The 25,984-nt window shown below is 35.2% G+C and overlaps 1 protein-coding gene across 1 annotated transcript in view; it reads left to right on the top strand.

Moving 5' to 3' along the window:
• Nucleotides 1–23,399, top strand: part of LOC150098169 (adipokinetic hormone/corazonin-related peptide receptor variant I-like) — an 83,572-nt gene extending 60,173 nt beyond the window's left edge. The window contains exons 2-3 of the mRNA XM_090406274.1: nucleotides 4,213–4,417; nucleotides 22,798–23,399. Coding sequence (XP_090262400.1) covers nucleotides 4,213–4,417; nucleotides 22,798–23,399 — 807 coding nt within the window. The remainder of the gene's footprint in view (nucleotides 1–4,212; nucleotides 4,418–22,797) is intronic.
• The last annotated feature ends 2,585 nt before the right edge of the window (nucleotides 23,400–25,984 follow it).

Here is a 25,984-nt window from a genome sequence, read left to right as displayed (position 1 = left end):
GAGAATCAAGGCAAGGAGAAAATTTTGTACTGAAATTCCTTGATGAGAGAAGTACTTAATGAAAGTGTGACAAATCTTGTTTCCCTGGCTCAAAATTAATAATATTAGTGACTTTTCCAGATGAAGAAAGATAAGTGAAAACACGAAATTGTCTTGGTTGGCAGTGATGACCTGAGAGGCGAGAAGTATTGTGTGAAGTAGTTGTTAGATGAAGTGAAAAAGAAGGCAAGAATGTGAAGACTGTAACGTCTCCTTCCATTTTATGACAGATGCAAACTGAGGAGGAGGGCGTTGATAGAAAAGGAATCAATACCGTCCAGAAGGAATGATGTAGGGCTTGTGACGCTACAGGATGACTTTGACAGAGGGAAAGGTTTGTGTACTGTTGATGGGCTGAACTTAAAAGGTTTTGGTGTTAGGTGTCTGGATAGAGCTGTGGTGCGAAGTTAGGAAAACTTAAGCAATTAGGGAGGAGCTATGTGGAGGCACCCTTCAAGCGAGTATGTGTGAGAATGACCAACAAATGCAGAATCTTGTCTCTAAAGCAACAATTTAAATAGGGTAATCAATTTTACGCATTAAGTTACAGTTACTATATACTATGCCAGTAGTATGATAAACAAGACAGAAGAGGTTTTGTTAGTGCAACTTTGCCAAAAGTTATAAGCATTAGTCAAACTTGGCTAACAGCAGATGTAATTACAAGGATAGAGTGTGAAGGATTTAATACTTCCAATAGCATATGATATGATGAGGGAACAGTCATGCTGATGAAACTGATGAACTGTATCCAAAATGGAGAAGAGACGAGCAGGAGAGTAGCTCTTCTTTTAAAGCAATGTAGTGTGGCGTATGTCATATTAAGGCTAAAAAACAAAATATACGTTTGTTTCTTTAGGCCACGGGATCCAAGGATCATCTGGAAGACATGTATCAACAAATCAGCACAATGTGTGCAGGTCGACTAATTATTATGCTGACTATAAATACGGAGATGTAGATTGGAAGGAAGAACGATCAAATGGCAGGAAGGAAACTGAGATAATGACTTGAGACAGCATGTGGAGGACTTCGAGCGAGAGTACTGGATCTGGTCGTAGGATCAGAAGAGCCATCCATAACCAGTGTGACCACGCTGTCCCTGATTGGAGAAAATGACCATAGACTCTTGGAAAGTGTAAAACATAAGGAATATTCTTTCATGAATTTGAACTGTGTCATGGCATTAAGCATGCAAGGGAAGGATGTTAGTAGTTCATTGGCGATAGTTAAGCAGCATCTGGAGGAATAAAATTAGATTATATACTCAATGTCAGGAGAGTTAATCAGGTTAGAATTAAATTAATGAGTAGTATCATTAAGCATGGACGAAAAATGTTGTGGAGGATATAAACAAAAAAAGTGATGAAAAAGCTAATGAACAGTACAACATTTAAGCAGTGAAGGCGACCAGCATGGTTAGGAAGGAAAAATCAGATTACGAGAAGAAACTAAGCCGAGAAGGCCAAATGAAATCCTAAGAAATTCTTATGTTACGTGGTAAGTAAGAGAAACAGTGACTATGGAATGATAACATTAATGAAAGCTGATAGTAGTGAGGCGACAAAAGTTGATAAAATAGTAGAGTTATGAGTGACCACTTTATAAGGGTATATCATACAAGTGAGTTCAATGCAATGACCTCCGTGACTGAGACTTATGTGGGAACAGAGGTGAGCGAATTGGAGGTTCTTAGGATATTGTAGAATCTCAATGTAAATGTAGCTGTAGGATTAGATGGAATATCAGCTTTTATTTTACGAAAATATGAAGGCGAATTAGTGATACCTCTAACTAGGCTCTTTAATTTAAATCTCAGTTCTGGCAGAGTTCCAAGCGAGTGGAAAGAGAACAATCTAATCATTTACATAAAAAGGATCTGAGATTGCAATAACAAATTATATACCAATTAGTATCTCAGGGATGGTGGTAAACTACTGGTCAAAAATAATCCAGGAATGGGCGGAAACGAATAAGATACTCTACGTGGAGCAACATGATTTAGTTTTTCACAGCTGAGTTGGATAAAGGTTACTCGATGATTCTGCTGGATTTTGCAAACGCATTTGACAAGCTTGGAACTCTGCCAGAACTGAGATTTAAATTAAAGAGCCTAGTTAGAGGTATCACTAATTCGTCTTCATATTTTCGTAAAATAAAAGCTGATACCACGAGATTATATGCTAGGATTGCTACTTCTTTAACTTATACCTAAATGATATAGAAAGTAATCTGAAGAGAAATATTCCATGGTTTGCTGATGGCACAAATTTCAGTAGAGTAACAGCTAATCAAGGCGATGTGGAGAGCTTGCAGGATGATTTAAATAGGCTGTCAGTAAGGGCAAAATCTAACGGATGTCAGTTTATTCTGGAGAAAGGTTAACTTATGCATTTTGGGATAAATGCGTTACAAGCTGAATATTATATTGAACGAACTGTACTCCATAAAATAAATGAAGCTAAGGAATTTGGGGGCGGTAGTGGATAAGGAGCTGAAGATGAAAGGGCTTATCGGTAGGGTTGACAAGGTAGTTCAACGATTTCTTGGCTATTGAAGAACACACTGACAAGCAGAGATAAAGAAATTGTTGTTCCTCTTTATAGGGCCTTGATTATTCCACACCTGAATTAATGGGCTCATGTCTAGTGACATGGTTCTCTTGGGATTGAGAACGTAGTGGAGAGGTTCCAGGGGAGAGTAACCAAGATGGTGAGTGGTACGTGAAATGCTCAATACGAGGATAGATTGAGGGAATATATTGCAGGAGTTCGTTCATAGGTGAAAAGAGGAGATATTACTACTACTAGTACTACTACTATTACGTGACACCTCCAAGAAATTAGGATTGATCGTGGGATGGTGTCCCTAAGCTACTCTAATCTACTCTGCTACGCATATTTCATCTATTACTCAACTCTCCAACTGCATACAAACTAAGACACTGCTATGCGTGTTCTCATGGCCGATTTGCCCCAGGATGAAAATGTCTGCAGAAGGAAAAACCCAAGTTTTCAGGAGAAAAAACTCTGTTAAATCCGTATAAGATCTGCTAACTCACTCAATTCAATTGAAACATCAGCATATATAAGGAATTCCTCTCGTCCCGACGAGATTCCAAGGAAGGACGTAATTCTCCGGTGTTCATCTAATTGCGATACGGAGGAGTTTTATGATAGAAACATTTACGTTACACAAAGAATTCCATAGGAATGATGCAGAGGAAGTGTTTTAACACTTGGCTGTAGGGGGCAGAACAGGAAGTCCTCAAGTCCTCTCTGCATTTTCAGTAACAGTGTAAAGGAATATGAAACTAGGTTTTTTGCTTCGAGAGCGGACCGAAAGAAACATTTCAGTTACTTAAAGGATTCCATAGGACTGATACAGGAGAAGTGTTTCAGCACTTGGTTCTAGGAGGTAGAACAATAGATCCCATTTCATTTTGAGTAACAGTGTATAGGAATATGAGACGAGATATTTCTGCTTCGAGAGTGGACCGAACTATTCACAGGATATCATAGGTATTGTGTGCATAGTTCATATCTTCCGTGATGAGTGTTATAATGCTATCTATAGCGGAGTAGAAATCCATAAGGTATTTTTTTGTGAATGCTCCATCATACTCTAAAAAATAGTGTTATATGTTACTTCCTCGACAAAAATGACCAAATGCCGAGATCTAAGATGTTTTGTATTTTTTCAGAGATAAATCTTTACACATATTACACTTAACAAATTTTAATCAAGGTATAAAGAAATAATTCAATGTAGATTTATCAAACCATAGAATTCTCTTTTTTTATCCAATGACATCTTGAACAATTTCTTCCAGAGTGTGATTTTCCACGTGGAGAGTCATCCTAGTTTTTCACAGTTCCAGCAGTGCGTGAGCTTCAATTTCTTTCCAACTGAATATCACAAGATGGCCTACAACCTCTTCTGCCTTCTGGCACTCTATGGTGTTCCGCTTCTAATTATCATATACTGCTACTCTAATGTAAAATGACCAAATGCCGCGATCTAAAATGTTTTGTATTTCTTCAGAGATAAATCTTTACACATATTACACATAACAAATTTTAATCAAAGTATAAAGAAATAATTCAATGTAGATTTATCAAACCATAGAATTCTCTTTTTTTATCCAATGACATCTTGAACAATTTCTTCCAGAGTGTGATTTTCCACGTGGAGAGTCATCCTAGTTTTCCACAGTTCCAGCAGTGCGTGAGCTTCAATTTCTTTCCAACTGAATATCACAAGATGGCCTACAACCTCTTCTGCCTTCTGGCACTCTATGGTGTTCCGCTTCTCATTATCATCTACTGCTACTCTAGAATCCTGTGGGAAATTTCAAGAAGATCCAGAGACTCTGAAGGTAAGAATTAGATCTACATAACAAGTTTAACTATTGTAAGAAAATTCATGTTATGTTTAATTAACGGTAAGATTTAAATTAGTCTTCTTTCATTTAAATAAAATTAATAAAAATATTCTGTGCAAAGAGAATAAACTTACAAAAGAACAACATTGTGTTATATGGACATTTATACTAGCCTTCCTTGACATAAACGGGACTAGTGAGGTTCAGCAATATACTGCTGATATTTGCCCATACACAGTACTGATGTGCTATGAACCTTGCGAACTAATTGATTAGGTCACATATATAAAATATCATTAGAGCGAAACGTGGAGAATAGAATGTGTCCCTTTAAAACGAGAAAAAATATTAAGGCACATTCCAAATAAAACGTTTACTGCTTGGATTGGTTGTACGTGATAGTTATCTGAGGAGAACTATCAAGATGCACAGGAAGTCTGGAGGAACTCAATCGCAACCAATTGTGCTGCGATTATTAATGACCATTTCGCCAAAGCTAGAAAATAAACATACAATAATTAATAGTATTACTTTAAAATTCATCCAAACAATTAACAGCTACAGAGAAACGCGTTAGTTTTACACGAGTGGATCAAGTCTAGCCGATAATATATGATTAAGAAGGATATATATATATATATATATATATATATATATATATATATATATTGCATAACTCGCTGGATATACACTGCTTGGAAAGAAGTCTATGGATACATCTATGGGCAAAGTGAATCGTGCCATGTAATGAGTCACGTGTTTGTAGTCTGTATAAATTGGAAGAATGTGATGCTCCCAAATCAGTGCATCTGTGCCGGGTGAAATAGCTGCAAGAAGGGGAAAAATAGAGTTTGAAAGAGGTGTTATGATAGGATGGCATGCTGCAGGCTTATATATTCGGCAAATTTTTGAAAAGTTGGGCCATCGCAGGCCAACAATCAGTAATCCCAAACTGAAGTGGAAGTCAACTGTCAACTGTCAAGGATATCCACAGTGGACGACTCACCACAATCACCGATCGCAACCGTAGATTTTTACGAAGGATAATGTAAAAACAGCCATTCGTAGGCCAATACGGTTCGGGCATCAACTGGAACAAGAATCGTTTCAAAAATATTGAGCATCAAGTCTCACAGCATGGTTTCCATGGTAAGTGCGCAATATGCAACCCACTCATTATTCAACGATACATTCGCCTTCAGTGGGACAAAGAGACGTACCATGTACGATGAGACGTGCAAGCTTGGATAGCTGTGATACGCAGCGACGAATCAAACTCACCCTCTACAGATCAGATGAACTGGTGTGGGTGTGGCGGATTCCCCTCTGAAAGTCTCTTATCAGATTGCTTAACACCAACTATGAAATTCGACGATACTGGTGTGATGGCGTGGTCCTGCTTTTCCTGATTTGACCTCGGACCTCTGTTTATGGTGCCACGAACATTGAACTTTCAGTGGTTTCTGAACATTCTGGAGAATGTAATACTCCCTACTTTGCGGACTTGATACGGAAGTGTTTTCTCTTTCGACAAAACAAGGCACCGTGTCATAACGTTGCTGCTATAACTGCTTTCTATGTGAATATACAGGTAGTTCTCACTTTGAGAATTCCCGTTTTACGAATTTTTTGGAACGGAATTTTAATTTCACGGGCCTTGGCAACGCAAGTGTGTTATTCGTAGATTTCTTGAATTACACCTGATTTTATTTTGTTTTCTTTTTACTATAACCCTTTCACTTTTCCCACAATGTCAAAAAGAAGCAACAGTACAAACCAGAAAATGAGTAAAAGAAACAAAGAAAGGCAATTACGTCAGAGAAAAAAAAAACATAACGAAATTTTTATCGGCCATCAAGCGGGTATCACTGTTCAAGTTCTTTATGCCAGACGCAAAGAGTCTGACATAAAGTTTCCAAAAGAACTATGCAAGGAGTATGGCATAAACTTTGTTGTCAGTTTAATGATAATATCGAAGGCTTTGAAGACTCAAGAAAGATTGTGAATTCAGGAACTGAAGCTATGTTAGGTATGGCTAACAAGTTGCAAATAGAAGTTTCGGAAGTTGATGTTAATGAGCAGCTTCAATCTCACACTATTGAATTCTCATTCAATGATCTCCTTGAATTAGAGGAACAAGAAAGAAACGAAGAAGAAGTAAAAAAAGACAAAGAAGATAACGATCGTTCTAATTAAGCAAACGTAAAAAAATATCTTCTCTAATATTCAAGAGCAGCGATTCCCTGCACAGGGTCACGAAAGCTAATTGCCGGTTCGCCTAAAAAACTCTCGAAAACTTAGGTGCTTCGTTTTGGGGTTTTAGTTTTTTCACGAAACTCCAAAATACAAGTAAATAGCGTTTAATATGGACTAATGAATAAATAATTTAATTAATAGAGACGAAAAATGTGCTCCGTCCGCGTCGCCATTTCACAATCTCTTTGTTCCCCGTAAAGTAGCTCAACTAATGGCGAGGCTGCGCGGCGACAACAGCGCAACCTGCAGAATCGTTTGGCGGCCTTGCATTTGTTTTACTCGCCCTCCACGTATTCACTCTGCTTGTTCAGTTTGAGTTAAGTTTGAATTAATTTCTTTATATTTTTGTAAGAGTAAATACTATATCTAATACTATATCTATCTTTCATTGTTTCGCTTTACGTTCCGTAAATCTTTCATTTCCATTTGTCTGTCTGATTCTATGTATGTCTTTTTTTGTTAGTCTCCCTCTCTGTAATGCAGAAAACGTAATTGACAAAAAATCGTTTCTATTAATCAAATGTTTATACTTCTGTGTGACCTTACTGTTCCAAAGTAGGCAATTTTGTTAAAAATGTTTGTTCGAGGGAAATCATTCTCAATATCTGCTGATCTTGACTTCATCGCCGTAAAGTATATTTCTTATTTATTTGAAGTTCTCATTACCAGTGAAGACCTGCTATGACATGCAATAGAAACTGTGGCCCTGAGGAAAAATAACATCAGCAGGATGGAAGTAGCAGAAATGAGAATGCTTAGGTGGATGTGCGGTGTGACCAGAAAGGATCGTCTGAGAAATGACTATGTCAGGGGAACAGTGAAAGTTACGAACTTAGGAGCGAAAATACAGGAAGCAAGGTTGGGATGGTTTGGTCATGTGAAGAGGAGGGCGGACGAATATGTGGGAAGAAGGGGCATGGATGGATGTGCAAGGAAGGAGGAAGCGTGGGCGGCCAAAGAAGCGATGAAGGGAACTGGTAGAAGAGGACTTGAGGATGAAGAACTTGGATGTGGTAACAGCCCAAGACAGGAGGATGTGGATGAGACTCATCGTCAACAGTGACCCCTCTTAAGTGGGAGACGTTGCAGAAGAAGAAGAAGAATTACCAGTGAAGACTTGCCCATCGAGCCTAAAACCATTAACATTTCACTTACAATTTAAAACCATCTCACACTTCCTGTTAATGGACATCGTTCTGAGCCATGATATTCCGTTGGTCCAGTGCCATTTGTTCCATATTTTGGAAAATAGTGTTTGTTTCCATAATGCAAGGCAGCTAGAATAAAGGCCGTTCTAAGTTCTAGAACGGCCTTTATTCTAGAAGAACTTTCTGAACTAGTATTAAACTTTGCAACTGAAGAAAATGGGACATCAAACTTACGCCATTTCAGACAAATATGAATGTTAGGGTAAGAGTTCCGTAGATGGTGGCAGTTGCATGTCGCGCTCTCCTTGGCTTGATACCTATGAAATTATTGATAACCTTGGGCTCACTATTAGTGAGTCCAACTATCATAAAATTCCCCCCCCCCCAAAAAAAAGCAGAGCTGAAACAACTTTACCTACTCTATGTGGTAAATCGACATTAGAGCGTTCATTATTTTTATCATTTGGTCATTCTTGTAGTGTTCCATTTACCCGCTACATACATGCAAACTATTCAGAAAAATTAGTATTGTGAACTGAATAATTTCCGTACTATACACGTCCAGATAACAACAATACAGAAAATAATTACTATCAATGAAATCATTAAATAATTTTACGATCTTTATGATCACTGCCCTGCTGTACTTCGGGCTCCAGGTTGAATATTATTAATCTGACAATTTTTAATTCAACAGAAGTACAAGAGAACACACGAGGCTAACCTTGAAGCAACAAATGTATATCAGCAAGTCGAAAAAAGGAGAAAACATGAACAAAGAACATAATCGTTTTTCTTATTCCTTCTCTTACTTCGCAAATTTCTCTATAAGCGTCCTTGACCCAGTTACTTTTATTGAAATTTTATCAATCTCATCTAAATTTTGGCGATATCCCATGAAAACGCCCGATTGTAAAATCGTGAACTAAGCACTAGAAAGCAGGACTGGAACTATAATACAGACTCCGTTACTTGGCTGACATCCCATTTCCCATTTTTCCTTACGTGTTTGTCTTAGCAGTCTGTCAATGCCACTTAACTGGATTCGAACCCAGTTGTTTCCAGCCTAAAAGCCAAAACTGCGATCGCGCTATAGAATTAAAGGGAACGAAAAGGAAGGTATAAATTACCATTTAAAATATTTCCGAGAAACCTTAGTAAAATTTCTTTTAAGTAAATCAATGTAGAACGTTAGTGATATTTGTATGAGATATTTCGTATGCAGATATTTCGTTCATGGAAAATATGCATGTCTCCTTTAAGTACAAAATTGATTTAAAAAATATGAAAGAAAAATAAATTTAGCCATACAGAAAAAGGAATCAAATTATAAAAATAAGCAGTTTCTCAGATTAATTAACCTGAAGTTAATATAATCCTAGATTACCTCCATTACTAGTTTTGAAAAAAAACGTCATTCAATTAGTTAATATCTTAATATTTCCTTGGGATTTCAAACGTCAGACACTAAGAAGACGTTTGACTGTGAAAAGAAAATATTTTTCACTCATCTGTAAAAATCAATGATAAAATTACTGAAACGTGTAAAATTTCATTCAGTGTCCTTAAGACGGTGATTGAAACTGAAAGATTTCTCGTTCAGTGGTATAAAACTTGGCAAATCCCCTTGATATTGATTTGCTCTGTTGCAGGGTGCCGATGAAGCTCCTCAGATTTACATATGTTCCACAATCAGTATTAAAGCTTGTATCTTAATGGGTAAAATTCAGCACAATAAACTTGCGAATTAATGCCAAGACCATTCCATGATGAGGAAATGCTAATGAATTAGAATAATGAAAAATAACGGAACACGAACGACCTCTAAAATATCTACAGCTAAACAAATTTCTTATGGTGAACGGCAAATTTTTTTAACAAATTTTGAAGCCTCGATGAAATTTATGAACAAAGCTTCTTCAAAACTCGATCCACAACTCCAGGTCATGAAGAAAAGTCAAGTCTAAAATATGATGTTTTAACGTAATTCACTTCGGTGTGTTGCACTTCGAGATAAAGTAAGCATTCATTAGAGATTAATGAAAGCATACGAAATGTTTATGCATATAATCACTAACGTGCGTACTTATTGACATTTCTCATATACTCATGTCGTGCACAATTCATCATATAGTGGTGGATGTTTTGCCCAAACGGAATATTTTTCTAGTTTCACATCCTCTGTCCTCACTAGACTCGAGTTCACATAGCCTTATTCTTTTCCCAGCTGAAATGAATACTAAAATGCAAAAGCTCTGATGTCATCAAAATAATTTTCTGGTTTCAGTTTCAATGCATATTTATTAATCTCGTCAATCTAATTAATAGGATAATGTCAGTATAGGAGACGAAATGTAAGAATGCAATTTAAAAATTAGAACTTCTTTTCTTATTTAGCCTATTTCTTTCAATTACTTATTATTGTATATATTTTACTTAGTCAAAGCCAAACAAAAGCGCTTTATTTTATTATAAATCAAGCAGAACCTCATTCACATTTCACGTTTAACTTGATTAATCATCTTGTTTAGTGTCATAGAATTAGGTTGCGATTGGAAATACATCTATTTCCTAAATGAAGAGCTGCAGAAAATTGTAACAGAGTGCATGTTAATTGTAAAATTACATACCTTTGGTATAGTTCACGTTGTAGCTTCAGAGTGTGTGTTTCATCTTCGTCTTATGCGCACAGTGGCAATGGCACATCTGTAGGGTAATTGCTTCTACATGATTGATGGTGTCGGTCCCATCGGTAGAGAATGACAAAAGACCTTCACAAGAAGCTAATACACTCAAGGATTGTGTATTTTCTTTCTTCATACAATAAAAAAATCTGCGTTGATCAAATCAGTTTACGATGATACCGTTACACGCATTATAGCAAATTCCTTTTTTTCCTGTGAAATCAACCATTGCTGTATGATGTCTTTTCTAGCACTATGCACATCCAAGGAGAATTAGACTTTAAGGCAGAAAACCGTTATTATTATATCCATACACAGCAGTGTCTTCTCCACTTCAATCTCTATTCATTTCAGAAATAAGCAATTTTAAAAATGTGAAGTAATTCTAGAACCTAGATTTGTTTCATGAATATGTAAGGATTCTTTTTATATGGATTTCATTACAAATTCATTCATTTCTTAGCAGCTGATATTGCTATCTGTTTATTTAGACATTTTTCTTAACATGCTATGGGGAATATACTCCTGAGCTCTTCTGACTCAATTATTTCTCAGTAAAATTGAATTCGCTACTTTTGCGGACACTATATTTTTTTTTCTTCTAAAATGTAATGTCGTCGTTTGCTTGCTTAAGAAGAAAATAAGAAAGAAGTGTTTCTTCTTTTCAAGGATTTTCTTACGGAAATCAGAATGTTTACAAATTTTAATTTTTCAATTATTAAATTTTGCTGTTCATACATAATTGGAATTGTTTCCGAATAACAAAAACGCCTCATTTAAATTTTTGAGCCAGAGTGTAATTTCAGAGTGTAATCAGAAATGCATATATCATGCGAGGGGAAAATTTATCGTTTTAGTATCTATTGTAGAGAAACAATCGAATGTATTCTAAGTTTATATTACACAGTGAACTGCGTCATCTTTCCTTGATTTAAGAACCGAAACAATAAACAAAATGAATCATAAAACATATGTAATGTATTAAATTAAATAATTGGAATTTACGTATAATATATAATTAAAAAAATGATCTTCCGTTAAAATACCATGTAGAGACTACTATTACAGATTGATATCACAGTGAAATTTATTTAATTTAGCATAATTGCTTTATAGTTGATTTTGATATTTCTTTGCAAGAGGAGATAGTAAAGGCAATATAAGGATAAATGAGTTTGTGCAAAATGGGATAAGAGATGTAATAGAGTTGCCCAAACACGAGAATCACATTATTTCGTGTCAGAGATCAACCCAGTTGCATAAACTATTTTTCCGATAACTAAGTATTATTTAATTTTATTTATTCATATATGATTGGTGCCTTGGTTGGCGGAGGCATTTCATTGTCTGGCGCGTGTCAGACTACTCCCTTCTCTCACTGGAGGCTGATGTATTGTTTTGTTTCGGTGCCATCATAAGGCTATCTCGAGAAATGTATACATTGAGAGTAAATAAAGCAGCATACTGCAATGAGATCCTACTGGTAGGCAAACGGTAGCTGGTTCTATGTCAGCATTAATTGTGACTTGCTGGGAAGCGTTACAGGATACGGGGTAAAGATAACGGCTTCTCCATGGGCAGGTCCACCCCTTGTCCGTAACGTAGAACCATCACGAGGATAAGAATACGTGTCTTTTAGAAAGAAGAATACCACTATGTGTCTGCAAGGTAGATTAAATGTGCCTTCAGTTTTATAAGGATTTTCTTTTATCAATACTGAATATCTTTCTCTCTCTTTCTCCTCCCCCCCTCTCTCTCTATCTCTTTCTCCTCCCCCTCTCTCTCTCTCTCTCTCCTCTTCCTCAGGAAGGATATCATGAGAATAGGTATTCTAATAGCTTTCTTTCCTGTGGAGAGGAAAAAGAGGTATCGATCTTTCATATTAATGGATATCTAGAGGCGTGTCCTTCATTCTTTTGTATGCAACATCCATTATTCTGCTTGGTGTAGTGGATTAAAGAAGAGTGATATTTTTCTTGATATATGTAATCAGAAAGAAAGTATATTTATAAGTTCTGATGTTTTTTTTTTTATATAGTGGCTGTTTAATTTGGATGGCAAGTGATAAGCATATAGTGTCTGCACTAGGAGCTTATTGAGCGATCACTGGTAAAAATTCAAGATGAAATAATCACTCTTATAAAGAAGAATAATTCAATGCCACAGCTCACTACCCACCACACGAGACAGACAAGAATGCCCATCATCTAGCAAACAGTGGCTGCGATGGGAAGTGGAACAGCGTTACCCTGAAGAATACAATACAAGAAGATGAATATCATAATAATCATAATATTTATACATGAAAACACATGACACACCTTCAACCCTGTTCATTATGCGATAAAGGGACAATATCTTTCCTTGGTGACTTTAAAAAGAATTACTTTGCAGATGTTATCAACAAAAAAATTATCTTTGTGAAGAAATCAAGTCAACAATTTAAAGGAATTTCCCACACACGTAACAAATCAGAGAATGAATAAAATAACGAAGTACTTCACGCAACAATATTATATCATTTCTTAATTAATATGAAGAAATAAACTCCGCCTTTAAGGAGATAAACGAGTCTATCGAGTTTATTGGTACGCTAGTGTATACACCGGGATATGAATGACTAAGAATTTCTGAGAGCGATAAAAAATCTTATACACTGCAATACTGATTAACTCGGTTTTGGTGAAAAAGACCTAGGATGATCTTTTTCTTTCTGTAAAACTGATCTTTCTGTAGTAGGCGGGTTTTATCAATCAACCGGAACGATGTTTTATATTGAGAGAGAGAGAGAGAGAGAGTTTATCATGTTTACAAAACAATGGCAACGTGCCCATAGAAACAACATGTGAGGCGAAATGCCTTTACAAGGAGCAGTAAGAGGTATTTTTACAAAAAAAAAGTCTCGTTGCATGCTAGTATAATTAATAGCCGACGATCAGATGGATCTATGAGTTATATATCAATTCGTTCCTATTTATATATAGAAACCAATATACTCTACGCGTAAAGAATGGGACTCAAATATAGCTTAACTCGATAAAATTGCCAATGATTTTTGATACAGACCGGTAGAAAATAAAAAAAAAAAACATTTAAGTCCGCGCGGTCAGCCTAGTGGCTGTGCGCTTCGCAATCATATGTGCCTGGGGAAGGAATGTCCTAGGTTCGATTCCCATCGCTGACATGAGGAGCTGAAGGATCTTCCTCAGCCATAGCCAAATTAGCCGGTCTTGGGCGTGAACAGTAAGGTTTTTTCCCGTTTATCCTTGTGTTTTTCATACCGAAAAGCAGACAAACCGGCCTTGAGAACTCAACACTATGGACATAGGATACACCGGGGCGTAGGCTGACCACCTTATCCTGTGAACAGTTTGAGTTACGATGATTAATAAACCCCCGACACCGCAAAGTAAAAGAGGAGAAAATGAGATAAGATGTTAAGTTTAAATAGATGAAAACAAAAATAATTAATTAGACATAAAATAAGGTGCAGCATGAAACATTTTTACTCCATGTCTAAGGAAAAATGTATCTTTAAATACAACATAAATAAGCCTAACATTAAATTAGAAAAATAAAAATAATGACAAACGCCTTCGAGGAGGCAGCTAATACTTCTATACAATTTATGTTTGATTCCTTATAATACAGTGAAAATCGCTCTCTTATGGTTGGGTACGCGAACAATCTCAGACTTGGGCGTTGTGATATTTTCTTTACAAAATACGATCTTAGTATTTCCATAATCACCATCAGAAGATAAAATTTCCTTGTAATGTGTAGATCGTGATGTCATGACTAAAATTAAAATTAAGTGCACAGATGATTAATTAATAACTTCACAAAACAAAAATGAAAATAAAAGTTAATCAGGTTATACTTTCAACAAGAAATTAGAATAAGAAATAATGCTGAAACTTATCACTAGCGAAATATATCCACAGCTGGCCAGTATATTTCTTTCGGTCGATCAGAGTATATACCACTGCATGTCATTATAAAAAAATTCACCCTCTTTCCGGGAATAGATTTCCGGGAATTTGTTCTCTAGTACATATCTAATTCTTGATGATCTCAGTTTCTACAGGCTAAATTGCAGGGAACCCGTTACTTTCCTTTAAACATTCATCACCTGTAGCCTATCTTTATCTTGACATGTTTTCATTAGCCATGACGAAAATCATTTATGAATGATTTATGTTCCTACATTGCATGATAAATGCACGTAAACACAAAAAAGATATTTAATTAACCAAATATTTTGGTCTGGAAATAATTAAATAATTAAATATCTTTCTTGTGTTTACGTGCATTTATCATTCAGTCTTATCTCACAAGTATCATTAAAACAGCAAATATGTTCCTACATTATTCCTACACTCTCCTACATTATTGATGCACATCAGTTCTCTGTATGTTTCTTTTTCTTTGTCTCTGTAGTCAGAATAAAGGAAATGTAGGCGGTAACTATTTTGTATTTTAAGCTTTTTCGTCACTTATTAAAATATTTTACAAATATTCTTTAGTTATACTTGAGGCACTTTGTATTCAGTTCTTCCAACAAATTGGAAATCTAAATATCCTACAGCAATGCTGCTTCATCTAATTTTTATGAGTGGCGTACAGGAGTGTAGTAATGATGATGTCGAAATATTTATTGATGGAAATCCCTTTACCCAAAGAAGTAGTAATACTTTATAGCTCACCATTGCTACTTCGAGCAACTAAAGCTTGATTATTCCGGTAACTTTGCTTCAGAACCTTCTTCAAACCACTTCTAAATTTATAAAACTGTGTATACTAACCATCATACCAGGCAATAAAGACGATCACAATGCATAACACAAAAATATAATCCTATTATAAAAGCTTAACCCAAATATATCTTTATCGAAGTGAGACGTGGTGACTAAGTTGAAGCAACTGTTTTATTTTCTATACATCAAGAAGCAGACTTCGGTATCTGTGCTTTCTTGTTCTTGCTGCAATAATATCTATTTGGATTAAATTCTTGTTCTTTTTTTGAGTTCGGTTCAAATCATTCTCTTAGATGACGATATTTTTAATATTTTTTTTCTATTTATCTTATATTATGTCTGTTTAATACATTTTTACTTATGTATAGAAATCTGAAACAGATTTTTTAATGAAAAACCTGTCGCTTCATGTTTGAAAATCAATAGCATACTTCTTTTTTGTGTGGGAAGATCAACCCCTCCGACTTCGAATACAACTGATTCGCAGGTTATTTGAAGGGCAGTTGTTCTATACCGCTTTTGGCATCTAATTAGGAAGAATCTCACTAGAAATGGAGGCTAAAATCAGTATATTTTAATCATATAACATTATTATCAGATACATATATATATATATAACATCATTACCTGAAAATATTCCTTTAGAAGCGGGTAACTAATAGGCTGCAAATATATTTCTCTGTATGTTCCAACAGACGAAAATGAAAAACGGAAAAACATTTCCGTTTTTCATTTTCGTCGCATAGTGGGACAGTCATTGCTAAACTGAAGGTTTCCAGATTTTCTTCCCCTTAACCCATTAAGGGTGCCATGGAATATAAGTTTATATTTCTTGGATATATATATATATATATATATATATATATATATATATATATATATATATATATATCCAAGAGTTCAGAACGATGGCGATTATTCCTCCGCTGAAGTTTCAAACTGTTATCACATGGATAATTGGTGTACATCATCTAATCAATATATATATATATATTGATTAATATGTTCATAAAACTTGTACACTAATAGTGGTTTTTCATTTCCCAGAAGAGATGGCATTATTTAGCAGAAATAATTGGAAAATCAGTATGTGGCCAGTCTCCATCTCTTATCGCAATTGCAGTTCAGTGCGTTTCCGTGACTTATTAGACAGAAGATGATGTTCTTAATTAGTATACGTTGCTTGTACCTTTATATTTCTACGTATTTTTTGACTTGTGACATAAAAACACTAAGTTCCATCTAAGGGGGAAAAAATTCTGTTTTTTTTTTTTTTTTGAGTGAAAGCTTAAGCAACTCTGGATCAGCTGAAAAATGGCTGAAAAGTTCATTTGACAGACAACAATCGAAAGCATGCAAGGCTCTCTTCTGAAAGTCGCCAAGTGTCATAGAAGGTAGATTTTTACTTAAGATAATGGATGGCCGCATACAACTCCCTGAAACTTTAGCTGATATCCATCTGCAATCCATGCAATAAAGGATAGTTATGTCCATGCAATAATTGACAAACAGAAACTTTATCTATCAAGTTAATTATCCGTACGATAATAGTTTGAAACCTCAGCTGACATATATTATCCATGTGATATTGCAATCTGGTATAATCTTTCACACGTCTATAACTTCATTGGCTCATTTATTACGACTTTGTTCTCACTGTAATGTTAACTCTTCGTCGAAATAATCATCTCTATTATAACTGTGTCTCTTGTATACATTATATAACGGATATTCCTATATTATGGCGAATCCCGTTTGTGTTTGTGTGCGCCTGTGCGTGATATAATGTCCTTTGTAGATATACTCGGAAAAGCACACACACACACACACACACACACACACACACACACACACACACACACACACACACACACACACACACACACACAACCACAACACACCAGTACATAAGCAAAGACTGACACCAATGTAAATAAGTACTTATAATAATTATTAGAGTATAGAATTTAACAGCGTTGATCATTTATGATAAGGAAAAAAAAGATAGATGAATAAGAAGAGGCATGAAGAATTTTAGTGCACTGAGAAAAAATAGTGTCCCGAGAGTATATATTGACTGCTTAATACTTAATAAGTATTAAGCAGTCACAGTGGTGTCATCTTGGATGCTGCACCGGAGTTCTGCAAACAGAGAAGAGTTGGAGGTTTTTCGTGTTCTTTCAACTATAGTTTTCCGCTGTCAAAGCCGTAATCGCAGCGGAAAAGAGAACAATAACGATTTTTTTCTTGATAATTATCACAACGCAACATAGCAATTCTATTGAATTGAATTATTCTTCGATTGTATTCATGCCCAGCGGAGTGTTAGTTCCATCGCAATATTTATTTCCTTGGTAAAATGTTATATAAATATATTTACTAACGTTTAAAAATAAATATATTTATTAACAAACACTAACGTTTACAAGATATTGAGAAATATATTTTTCAATATTCCTTCTTAAATATAAGTTTAAAAAAAAGTTCATTTGAAAAATTGTTTCAATTTACTTACTCATTCCAATAATTTAATAATAGTATAGTCCTTTCATTTAACTATCTTAAACTACATCCTCCTTACATCATTTAGAACGAATATTAATCCAGCACATTCTTTATTCTTTAATAAAATTTCTATAAGCTTCCTAGAAATAAAAATAAAACTTGATACACGATATATGAAACAAATTCTTGAAATAGTTCTAATAATAATAATTGCGTAAAAGTGTAGCTTCGTACTGACTAACGCCTATTGGGTAAACTAAGGTTGTCATCGCAATAAATGATTTTCATTTGCTCTTTGAAGTACAACTAAATTCTTTAGGTTTGCATACGTGAGAAGCACCACTGTAATGCTATTATTACTATTATTATTACTATTATTACGGGCAACTCCAGGGAGTCATTAGACTCATCGAGGGAGGCCCCAAATCATATTCATCACAACTATTCGACATTCATACAGTATCTATCATACCTCGCCTTAAACTCATTCACTGTCACAGCATCCACCACAGACTCAGGGAGCGCATTCCACTCATTCACTAATTCTAAAAGTAAAGAACCCAGCTCTAACTCTTTTACTAACCACACTTTTGCCCAGTTTCCATGGCTGTCCCCCTAGTTCTCCCACAACCAGCCCTGTTCTCAAAAATATCTTCTGAATTAATTTTATAGAAACCCTTCAGTAATTTGAATGCCTCAATCATATCTCCCCTCCTCCGCCTATCAACCAATTTTTGCAACCCACAAATCCTCAACCTGTTCTCATACGGTTTATTCCACAGACCTGCTATCATCTTGGTCACTCGCCTCTGGATCCTCTCCACCTCCTCCCCATCAAGAAGAAACCTAGGTGACCAAATCTGAGCACAGTAGTCGAGATGGGGTCTTATCAAGGCTCGATACAGAGGAACAATAACCTGCTTGTCTCTGCTTGTCAACGTATTCTTCAGCAACCAAGTGGTTTTATGAGCTGATTTGGCCACTTTTGCAATGTGTCCCCTAAATTTCAATTCCTTATCCACCAACACTCCTAAATCTCGTGCCTCATCAATTTCCTGGAGCACGGTTCCACCAATGCAGTAAACTGCCGCAAATCATTTCACCCCAAAATGCATAACCTTACATTTTGCCACATTAAATTGACATCCATTCTCCTTAGCCCAGACCTCCAATCTATCCAAATCATCCTGCAAAATTTTGACGTCATCTGCATTCACTATTGCCCTACCCAACTTCGCATCATCCGCAAACAAATGAACTGTTCCTCTCAGATCCTTTCCTATATCATTTATGAACAAATTAAACAGCAGTGGTCCAAGAACAGATCCTTGTGGCACACCACTAGTCACAGGCCGTCTTGTGGACTCTACTCCTGAGTAAACCACTCTCTGTTATCTCTCCGTCAACCACCCTCCTATCCATCTCACCAACCCTATGTCCATTCCCATATGCTGCATTAGAACTGATTAGAATTCCATGTGGTATCCTGTCAAAGGCCTTAGCAAGGTCCAGTAGAATCACTGTAAACCCCTTACCCTTATCCAGTTCAGCCGTCACTGTGTATAATACGTGAGCATTATATAATACCATTTTTATATCTTGGGTACATTGGGGGGAGATGAATTTCGTTGTTACGCTTATCAGAATCCTTAATGTGGCTTGAAAAAGTTTCATATTTGATCAGAGGTTTCCGGACTATGTAAAAAATAAATAAATAAATTAAATAAATAAATATATGTATATGTGTGTGTGTGTGTGTGCGTGTGTGTGTGTGTTTAAAATTCATAAAAATAGGAAAAAATTTCTTAGCCCACCCACGGTACAAAATGTACCGTGGGTGGGCTAAGAAAATACAAAAATAAATAAAATATTAAATTCTGGACAGACAGTTGGTGATTTTCTAATTTCCAGTTTTTCCTAATATTTCCGAAAGAATATTTTCTATTGCTGGGGAATTGTTATTATTCCTCAATGAATATACTCTATCAGCTAATACATTTTCTTAATTGTAATTTTGTAGATTCTTTCTAGAGTAAGAACTGAGCTACCGAAGTCATGTTACTAATCAGTACTCCTTGAAAATATTCATTTTCTTTTTCGTTCACGCTTAACATAATTCCTCGAATATCCTTGCATATTTTGCGTTCTGAGTTTACGGCGTTCAAATTCTTGTCTAAATTACCTTCAGACTTCAAATTTTATTTTAGTGTGCAGTATTGTTTCATTAAATGCAGTCATTTCTTTCTCTGACAAATTTTATTCTGTACATTATCTCAATGATTAATATTTCCTTCTTTAATTTTAGTTGGTCTTCTTTAGTAATTTTTTCCATTAAATTTTGTTATTTTTTATTATTGTTTGCTTATATTCTTCATCTTATCAGTCTCTTCATTTTTTTTAATATTCTAGATTTTCTTTATAGGTACTCAGAATCAATTAAAATATATTTTTTTTTATTTCTCTGCATTTTGAGTCTTATTTTCATGTACTGAAATGTGTTGGAAATTAGATATAACTATTCTTTTACTTACTCTTCGTTTTATTTTTCTACCTTGTCAATTTTATTTTTACTTTAATTAATATTTTGCAAATTAGTTTTAGTTTATTCTCAATGCACGTCTTTTATTCTCAGTATGATCTTGATACAATTTACGCCTTTACTAACATTTTATCTGTACATAAATTAATACAACTTTTTTATTGTACCAGATTTAACTAAGCCTAGAAGAATTAATATTCTCATTTATTAATTGTCAAGTAATTATGATCCTATAAAGATTACTGAAATGGGCAATTTTCGGTTTATGGGAACAATAGACGAGGCACAAACACACACACATCCATCAACGTACAATAAATCGGACATATGATAACCTAATGTGTACTTCGAGTACCTGTAACAGAATTATAAATTATAGATCCCAAACGACTCGTAAATAGATAGAGGCCTCATTATCTGACTTTATACTGGAACCAATGGTAACAAGCTGAATAAAGACCCTAAATATAAAGAGCTAATAAGCTTCATTTCGGCGATATAAACTACTTTATAATTTACTATATTCGGCATGAAACTATCTGATTCCAATCTTTGAGTTTCTTATTCGGTTTTAAAACAATCTTCATGAAATTAAACTTTGATAATTATTGTAAACTAGTACGTACCAACGTATCTTATATTAAACGTAATTAATAAGGAGAGAATGAATTACATTATTGCACCTGTCACATATTGTGAAAAGATGTAAACACTGATTATTTTTCAGAAATACTCAGATTTCAGTTAATTTTGTTTCCACATGTAGGTATGTATGTGGTTTCGAGACTATTCTGAGGTTAAATCAGTGATCTCGCAACTTATTGAAACCTTCGACTTAAAGCTGAGTTAGCCTAATCTGACTTGGCCTACACTTGGTGATTCCAAATATATCAATAATGGTATCTAATTGTTGACATCACCTGATAATATGAAAACGAATATCAGTTTAAATCTTTTTTTCTTTTAGAAACAAAGATTTAAACTAATATTCATATTCGTTTTCAAATTTCCAGGTGATATCAACAATTCGAATGGACTATTGGAGAGGTTCGTTAATAAGATTCGCGCATATTTTGTATGAAGGCCACAGGATGAACAACACTGAACAATCAGAACCGTCACATCACCAGTCCAAGCTGTAAAGAGATGTTGTGAGAAACGATTTCAGATAATAAATAAGGTCTGTTTAAATGGACAACAAAATGATGCAGTGTAATTAACAAGTTTTCGAAACGAAAATGAAAAAGATTGCATCCATCAAATGTGGATATTGGTGTATATTATTTCTGGGAAAACTCCCATGTTACTCCTCTTTATAAACTATTATGATTACAGCTATTTTGCCTGCTTCAGTTTAGGAGTACCCCTGTTTAAATGTCATTGGCTATTTACTCATGGATTCTTAGGGCATTATGAGTGTAGATGTACTAAAAAGTATATGTAGCCTAAGGAATAGAAAATTGCACATACCTTTTTCTGGGTGTTGTGGCTTTTCCTCAGTCTGCGATGTCGAAAACTGCAGATTGTGTGTGTGGGGGGGGGGGGTAGGCAGTTTGGTAGAATAAGTTAGAAAAACCCGGGTTTTTTTTCTGTAACATATAGAAACATATACTTTTATATAGGGTGGGGAAAAAATGAAAGGGTTAATTTTTTTTAAAATAGGGAGGGGGAAGGGGAAAGGTGGTCGGGTGAGTGCTTCTCTGAGAAGCACTCACCCGACCTGACATAGCTTCCACTTTCCCAATGTGTTCAGATGACGACCACGAATAGTCGAAACGGTCCACACCCCGTCAACCACCTTTCCCCTTCCCCCTCCCTATTTTAAAAAAAAATTAACCCTTTCATTTTTTCCACACCCTATATAAAAGTATATGTTTCTATATGTTACAGAAAAAAAAACCCGGGTTTTTCTAACTTATTCTACCAAACTGCCTACCCCCCACACACACACTGCAGTTTTCGACATCGCAGACTGAGGAAAAGCCACAACACCCAGAAAAAGGTATGTGCAATTTTCTATTCCTTAGGCTACATATACTTTTTAGTACATCTACACTCATAATGCCCTAAGAATCCATGAGTAAATAGCCAATGACATTTAAACAGGGGTACTCCTAAACTGAAGCAGGCAAAATAGCTGTAATCATAATAGTGGATATTGGTGGTTTAGGAAATATGGCGAAATGGAGTTCTCTGTTCTTATTGTCCCAGTTTTAAGAACTCAACCACTGTACGAATCTAGAAATGCATTAAAACTTAACACATTAAGTTTTCTAGCCATGGAATGCTATTATATATTTTTTCAAATTTAATCTTAGAGACGATCAATGTCGATATCTAAAGAAAACTTAATATAATTAAGCACATTTGGCAATGCCAATGGATTAATAATAATGTCTTAATAACATTGAGTTTCCTTATCATTTTTTCTTTGGATTTATCTTTAATGCTGAAATAATGATTTGTGCAGTTATTATAATTCTAGATGATCTGTCCAGTGAACGAAGGTTTCGGGGTCGCTTACAACTACGGAGGTCAGACAGAGCGCATATTGAACGAGCACGAGCAAGGACTCTTCGGATGACAATCATTATTGTTCTGGCCTTCTTCTGGTGTTGGACACCGTACGTCGTTATGGTGCTGTGGTATTTGTTCGATCCAGAATCAGCAAAAAACGTGGACTCTCGCCTACAGTCTTCGTTATTCATGTTTGCCGTCTCCAATTCGTGCGTCAACCCCTTGGTGTACGGAAGCTACGCCTTGAACTTCAAGCAGTTGCTCAAACGGTGCTTTTCACGAACTAAGTGCTCGATTTCTCGTCAGTCATCTCACCAGACAGTGACTTCAGCGATTATCCGAGGAAACAACTTGGATCGCCATGCGAGCGGTTCACTTACTCCTCCTGCCCTGGCGTTGCGTCCCGAAAGGAATTGTGTACCAGACATTGTTCCAGTTCTAGAAGATAAATGCATGAGTCTAACATCTATTAACAGAACAAGGAGAAGAAGGAACAGATTCGAACCATGTTGTTCTCGAAGTCCGTCATTTCGTCAGCCTTCACCTACGTTCCGCGAGTTCTGTGAATAATTAAATGCGTCACTCAAGGAACTGCCATAAGAAAGAAAATATTTAATTACATGTATATACATACATATCTCTATAATTATTTATATTTTCCCTTACGACTTTGACTCAAATATCGGACCACATGGACCAAGAGTAATTAAAATATCTTTCATAATCAGAGAGATCCCTATGATATCGTTGATTACCATTTACATTTCGTATTTATCGAAATACTGTTTCCCTTATATGTCGCTGATTAATAAATGGCCAATGGTGAACATTTAATTTACATGTATGTTTTTTTTTTTTTTCTGATTGTGTTTTTGTCTATTTCTCTCAATAAAGTTGGACTTTACCGACACATCGTAGCGAAACTTTTTATGGATATATCAATTAATCGCCTGCTTTTAATTAAAGATTTACATGATATATAAATTAAACTGATTCGTTAATCTATGAATGACTTTGATTAAATAAAAATAATTTAATTTTGTTATCGAAATAACTATATATTTTTATTTCAAAATGGCAAAACGGCTGTAAAGTTTAGATACACCCTCCTTTAGAAAGGAAATATTTTCTTGTTGAAAAGTAACATGGGTGTTGCTACAAGCAAGAAAGCAACTGTATTGCTAACACAGCTTCGATTGTTTGAAAGTTTAGTCCTTTTAAAATACCGCTTAAGTTTCTCTCAATCATTTGTCCAGATGTTTGTTCTTACATCAATACTACCATGGAAAAACCGATGGAAACTCATCACTCTATCGGTTTCTTTTGAGGAGCGGCAGATATTTTTTTTTCTTTGAAGATTTTCATTTCTGAGATCACACACGCGCATCATAATATTAATTAAATATCTCGTGGCCTAATAAACATTTCGAAACTTTACGAATATATTCTTGTATGATACCAGCTTATGATTTAAACCCTGCATAGAAATGTATACAGCGTTTAAGATTTTTATTTATTTCTGTACACTGATATGAAAAGTATGATCGATACAATTATTGCATCCATTTTCCTTTGCGTACTAAGGTACCAGTAGCTTCTTCTAAACCGAGTTCTTTTCAATAACAGAGCCGATATTGCGAACATCAAGTTCTACAACTGCGATGATTTTCTAATACCACAGTCAGAAAATTACCAGAGTTCTCTGACATTGCGTATTACAGAAGGAGAAAAAATATTTCCATTAAGAAAATGCAGATAGATAAAATTGGATATCTTCACTAAGCTATAAAGCAATGCCATTTTGTTCCTGCACAAAAAAAAAATAAAAACAGAATTTGCCGCTTAATTGAAACTTTGCCACTTAACTGAAATATTTTAGTTTTATCTGACTGCTTTTGGAGAACGGAATCCTCGTTGGTTACAGAAAGATAAACATATGACATATAAAGAGATTACTTTACTGTTAAACTTCTCCTACTAACGTACAGGGAAGAAATGCATTTTTTTTTCTGTCCACACACTTTCCTTTTACACTTATAGGTATACATAGTTTTTAGGTAATTTAGTTTACACTAAATTAAACGAAGGCTGATTTTACTAATCTAACTTAAGTGCTCATGTGTATAATTTCATTGTTATTTTGACGAAAGCAGATATTAAGTCAATTCCAAATCTTTCTTTTTTTCCAAAAGATGGCCGAGCATATACCATTATAACACAAGTAACGAAGACTTTGCAAATAAAAGAAACTTTTCTTCTTATGAGAGGTAAGAAGAAAATATCTGTGGACTGTAAAGATATTTTAAGTCGTTTTATTGCTTGTGACTGAAAGGAAGCCATTCAATAAGCCTTTCAAAAGAACAGGATTTCAGTGACGGATCTGAAAAATAAAATGGAAAAAACAGTTCTAGGCTAACATCAGCTGGCTGTTCTAAACACGATCCAACGTACAAATAAAAATGGCAAAATGGTAGAGAGAATGGCTGCGCATAAAATAAATGATCATGATGCCCTCCCTTTAATTTTTTTTCAGAACTTGTATATTTTAGTCATTGGAGAATGGCATCAATGTGCAAAACAAGTTTTAATATAATAGAGATGAAAGCAGCTGCTAGACCTTTACTGTCTACAGTATCTTATAGAAAGTTGATACGCCTAAGGGCAAGGAAGGTGCTATTGATCACAACAGGTCACTTTTTGGTCGGAATTAGGGTCAAAGCCGTTAAGCAATGAGCAATGAACGTGGTTTCTTATGTACATTAATTGTATATTCTCCAGTCGGTTTGTCTCTCGTGCCTTATTAAAGCCGAATTTCCAACAGGAACTGCCCCCTCCATCCGTATGAATCCTGTTAACTTTTAATTCGAAAAGCACTTATATGAATTTCTCTCGTTCTAGAAGGGTTTCTTAGATATCGACAGTTCAAATAAAGACAATTCAGTGGCCAAAACATTGATAGCAGTTTGACACCTAGTTAAGAACATCATAGGATATCTTATTTCAGTTCAGCTCCAATTATAACCAAGGAGCATAAGCTACTAAGACTATGAGGCAAATGTATTGTGTTTGTTAATTGGCTTTGGTGTCCAACCAATTCTCCTGTATAACGAGAGGTAGTATCTTTCTCAATATTATAAAGATTGTTATTATTATCA

This window comes from Typopeltis vanoorti, chromosome 16, assembly GCF_054136105.1.
Source record: "Typopeltis vanoorti isolate ZY-2024b chromosome 16, IOZ_Tvanoo_1.0, whole genome shotgun sequence".
In the NCBI taxonomy this organism is placed as follows: Eukaryota; Metazoa; Arthropoda; class Arachnida; order Uropygi; family Thelyphonidae; genus Typopeltis; species Typopeltis vanoorti.
This window is presented reverse-complemented; position numbering and strand designations above follow the sequence as displayed.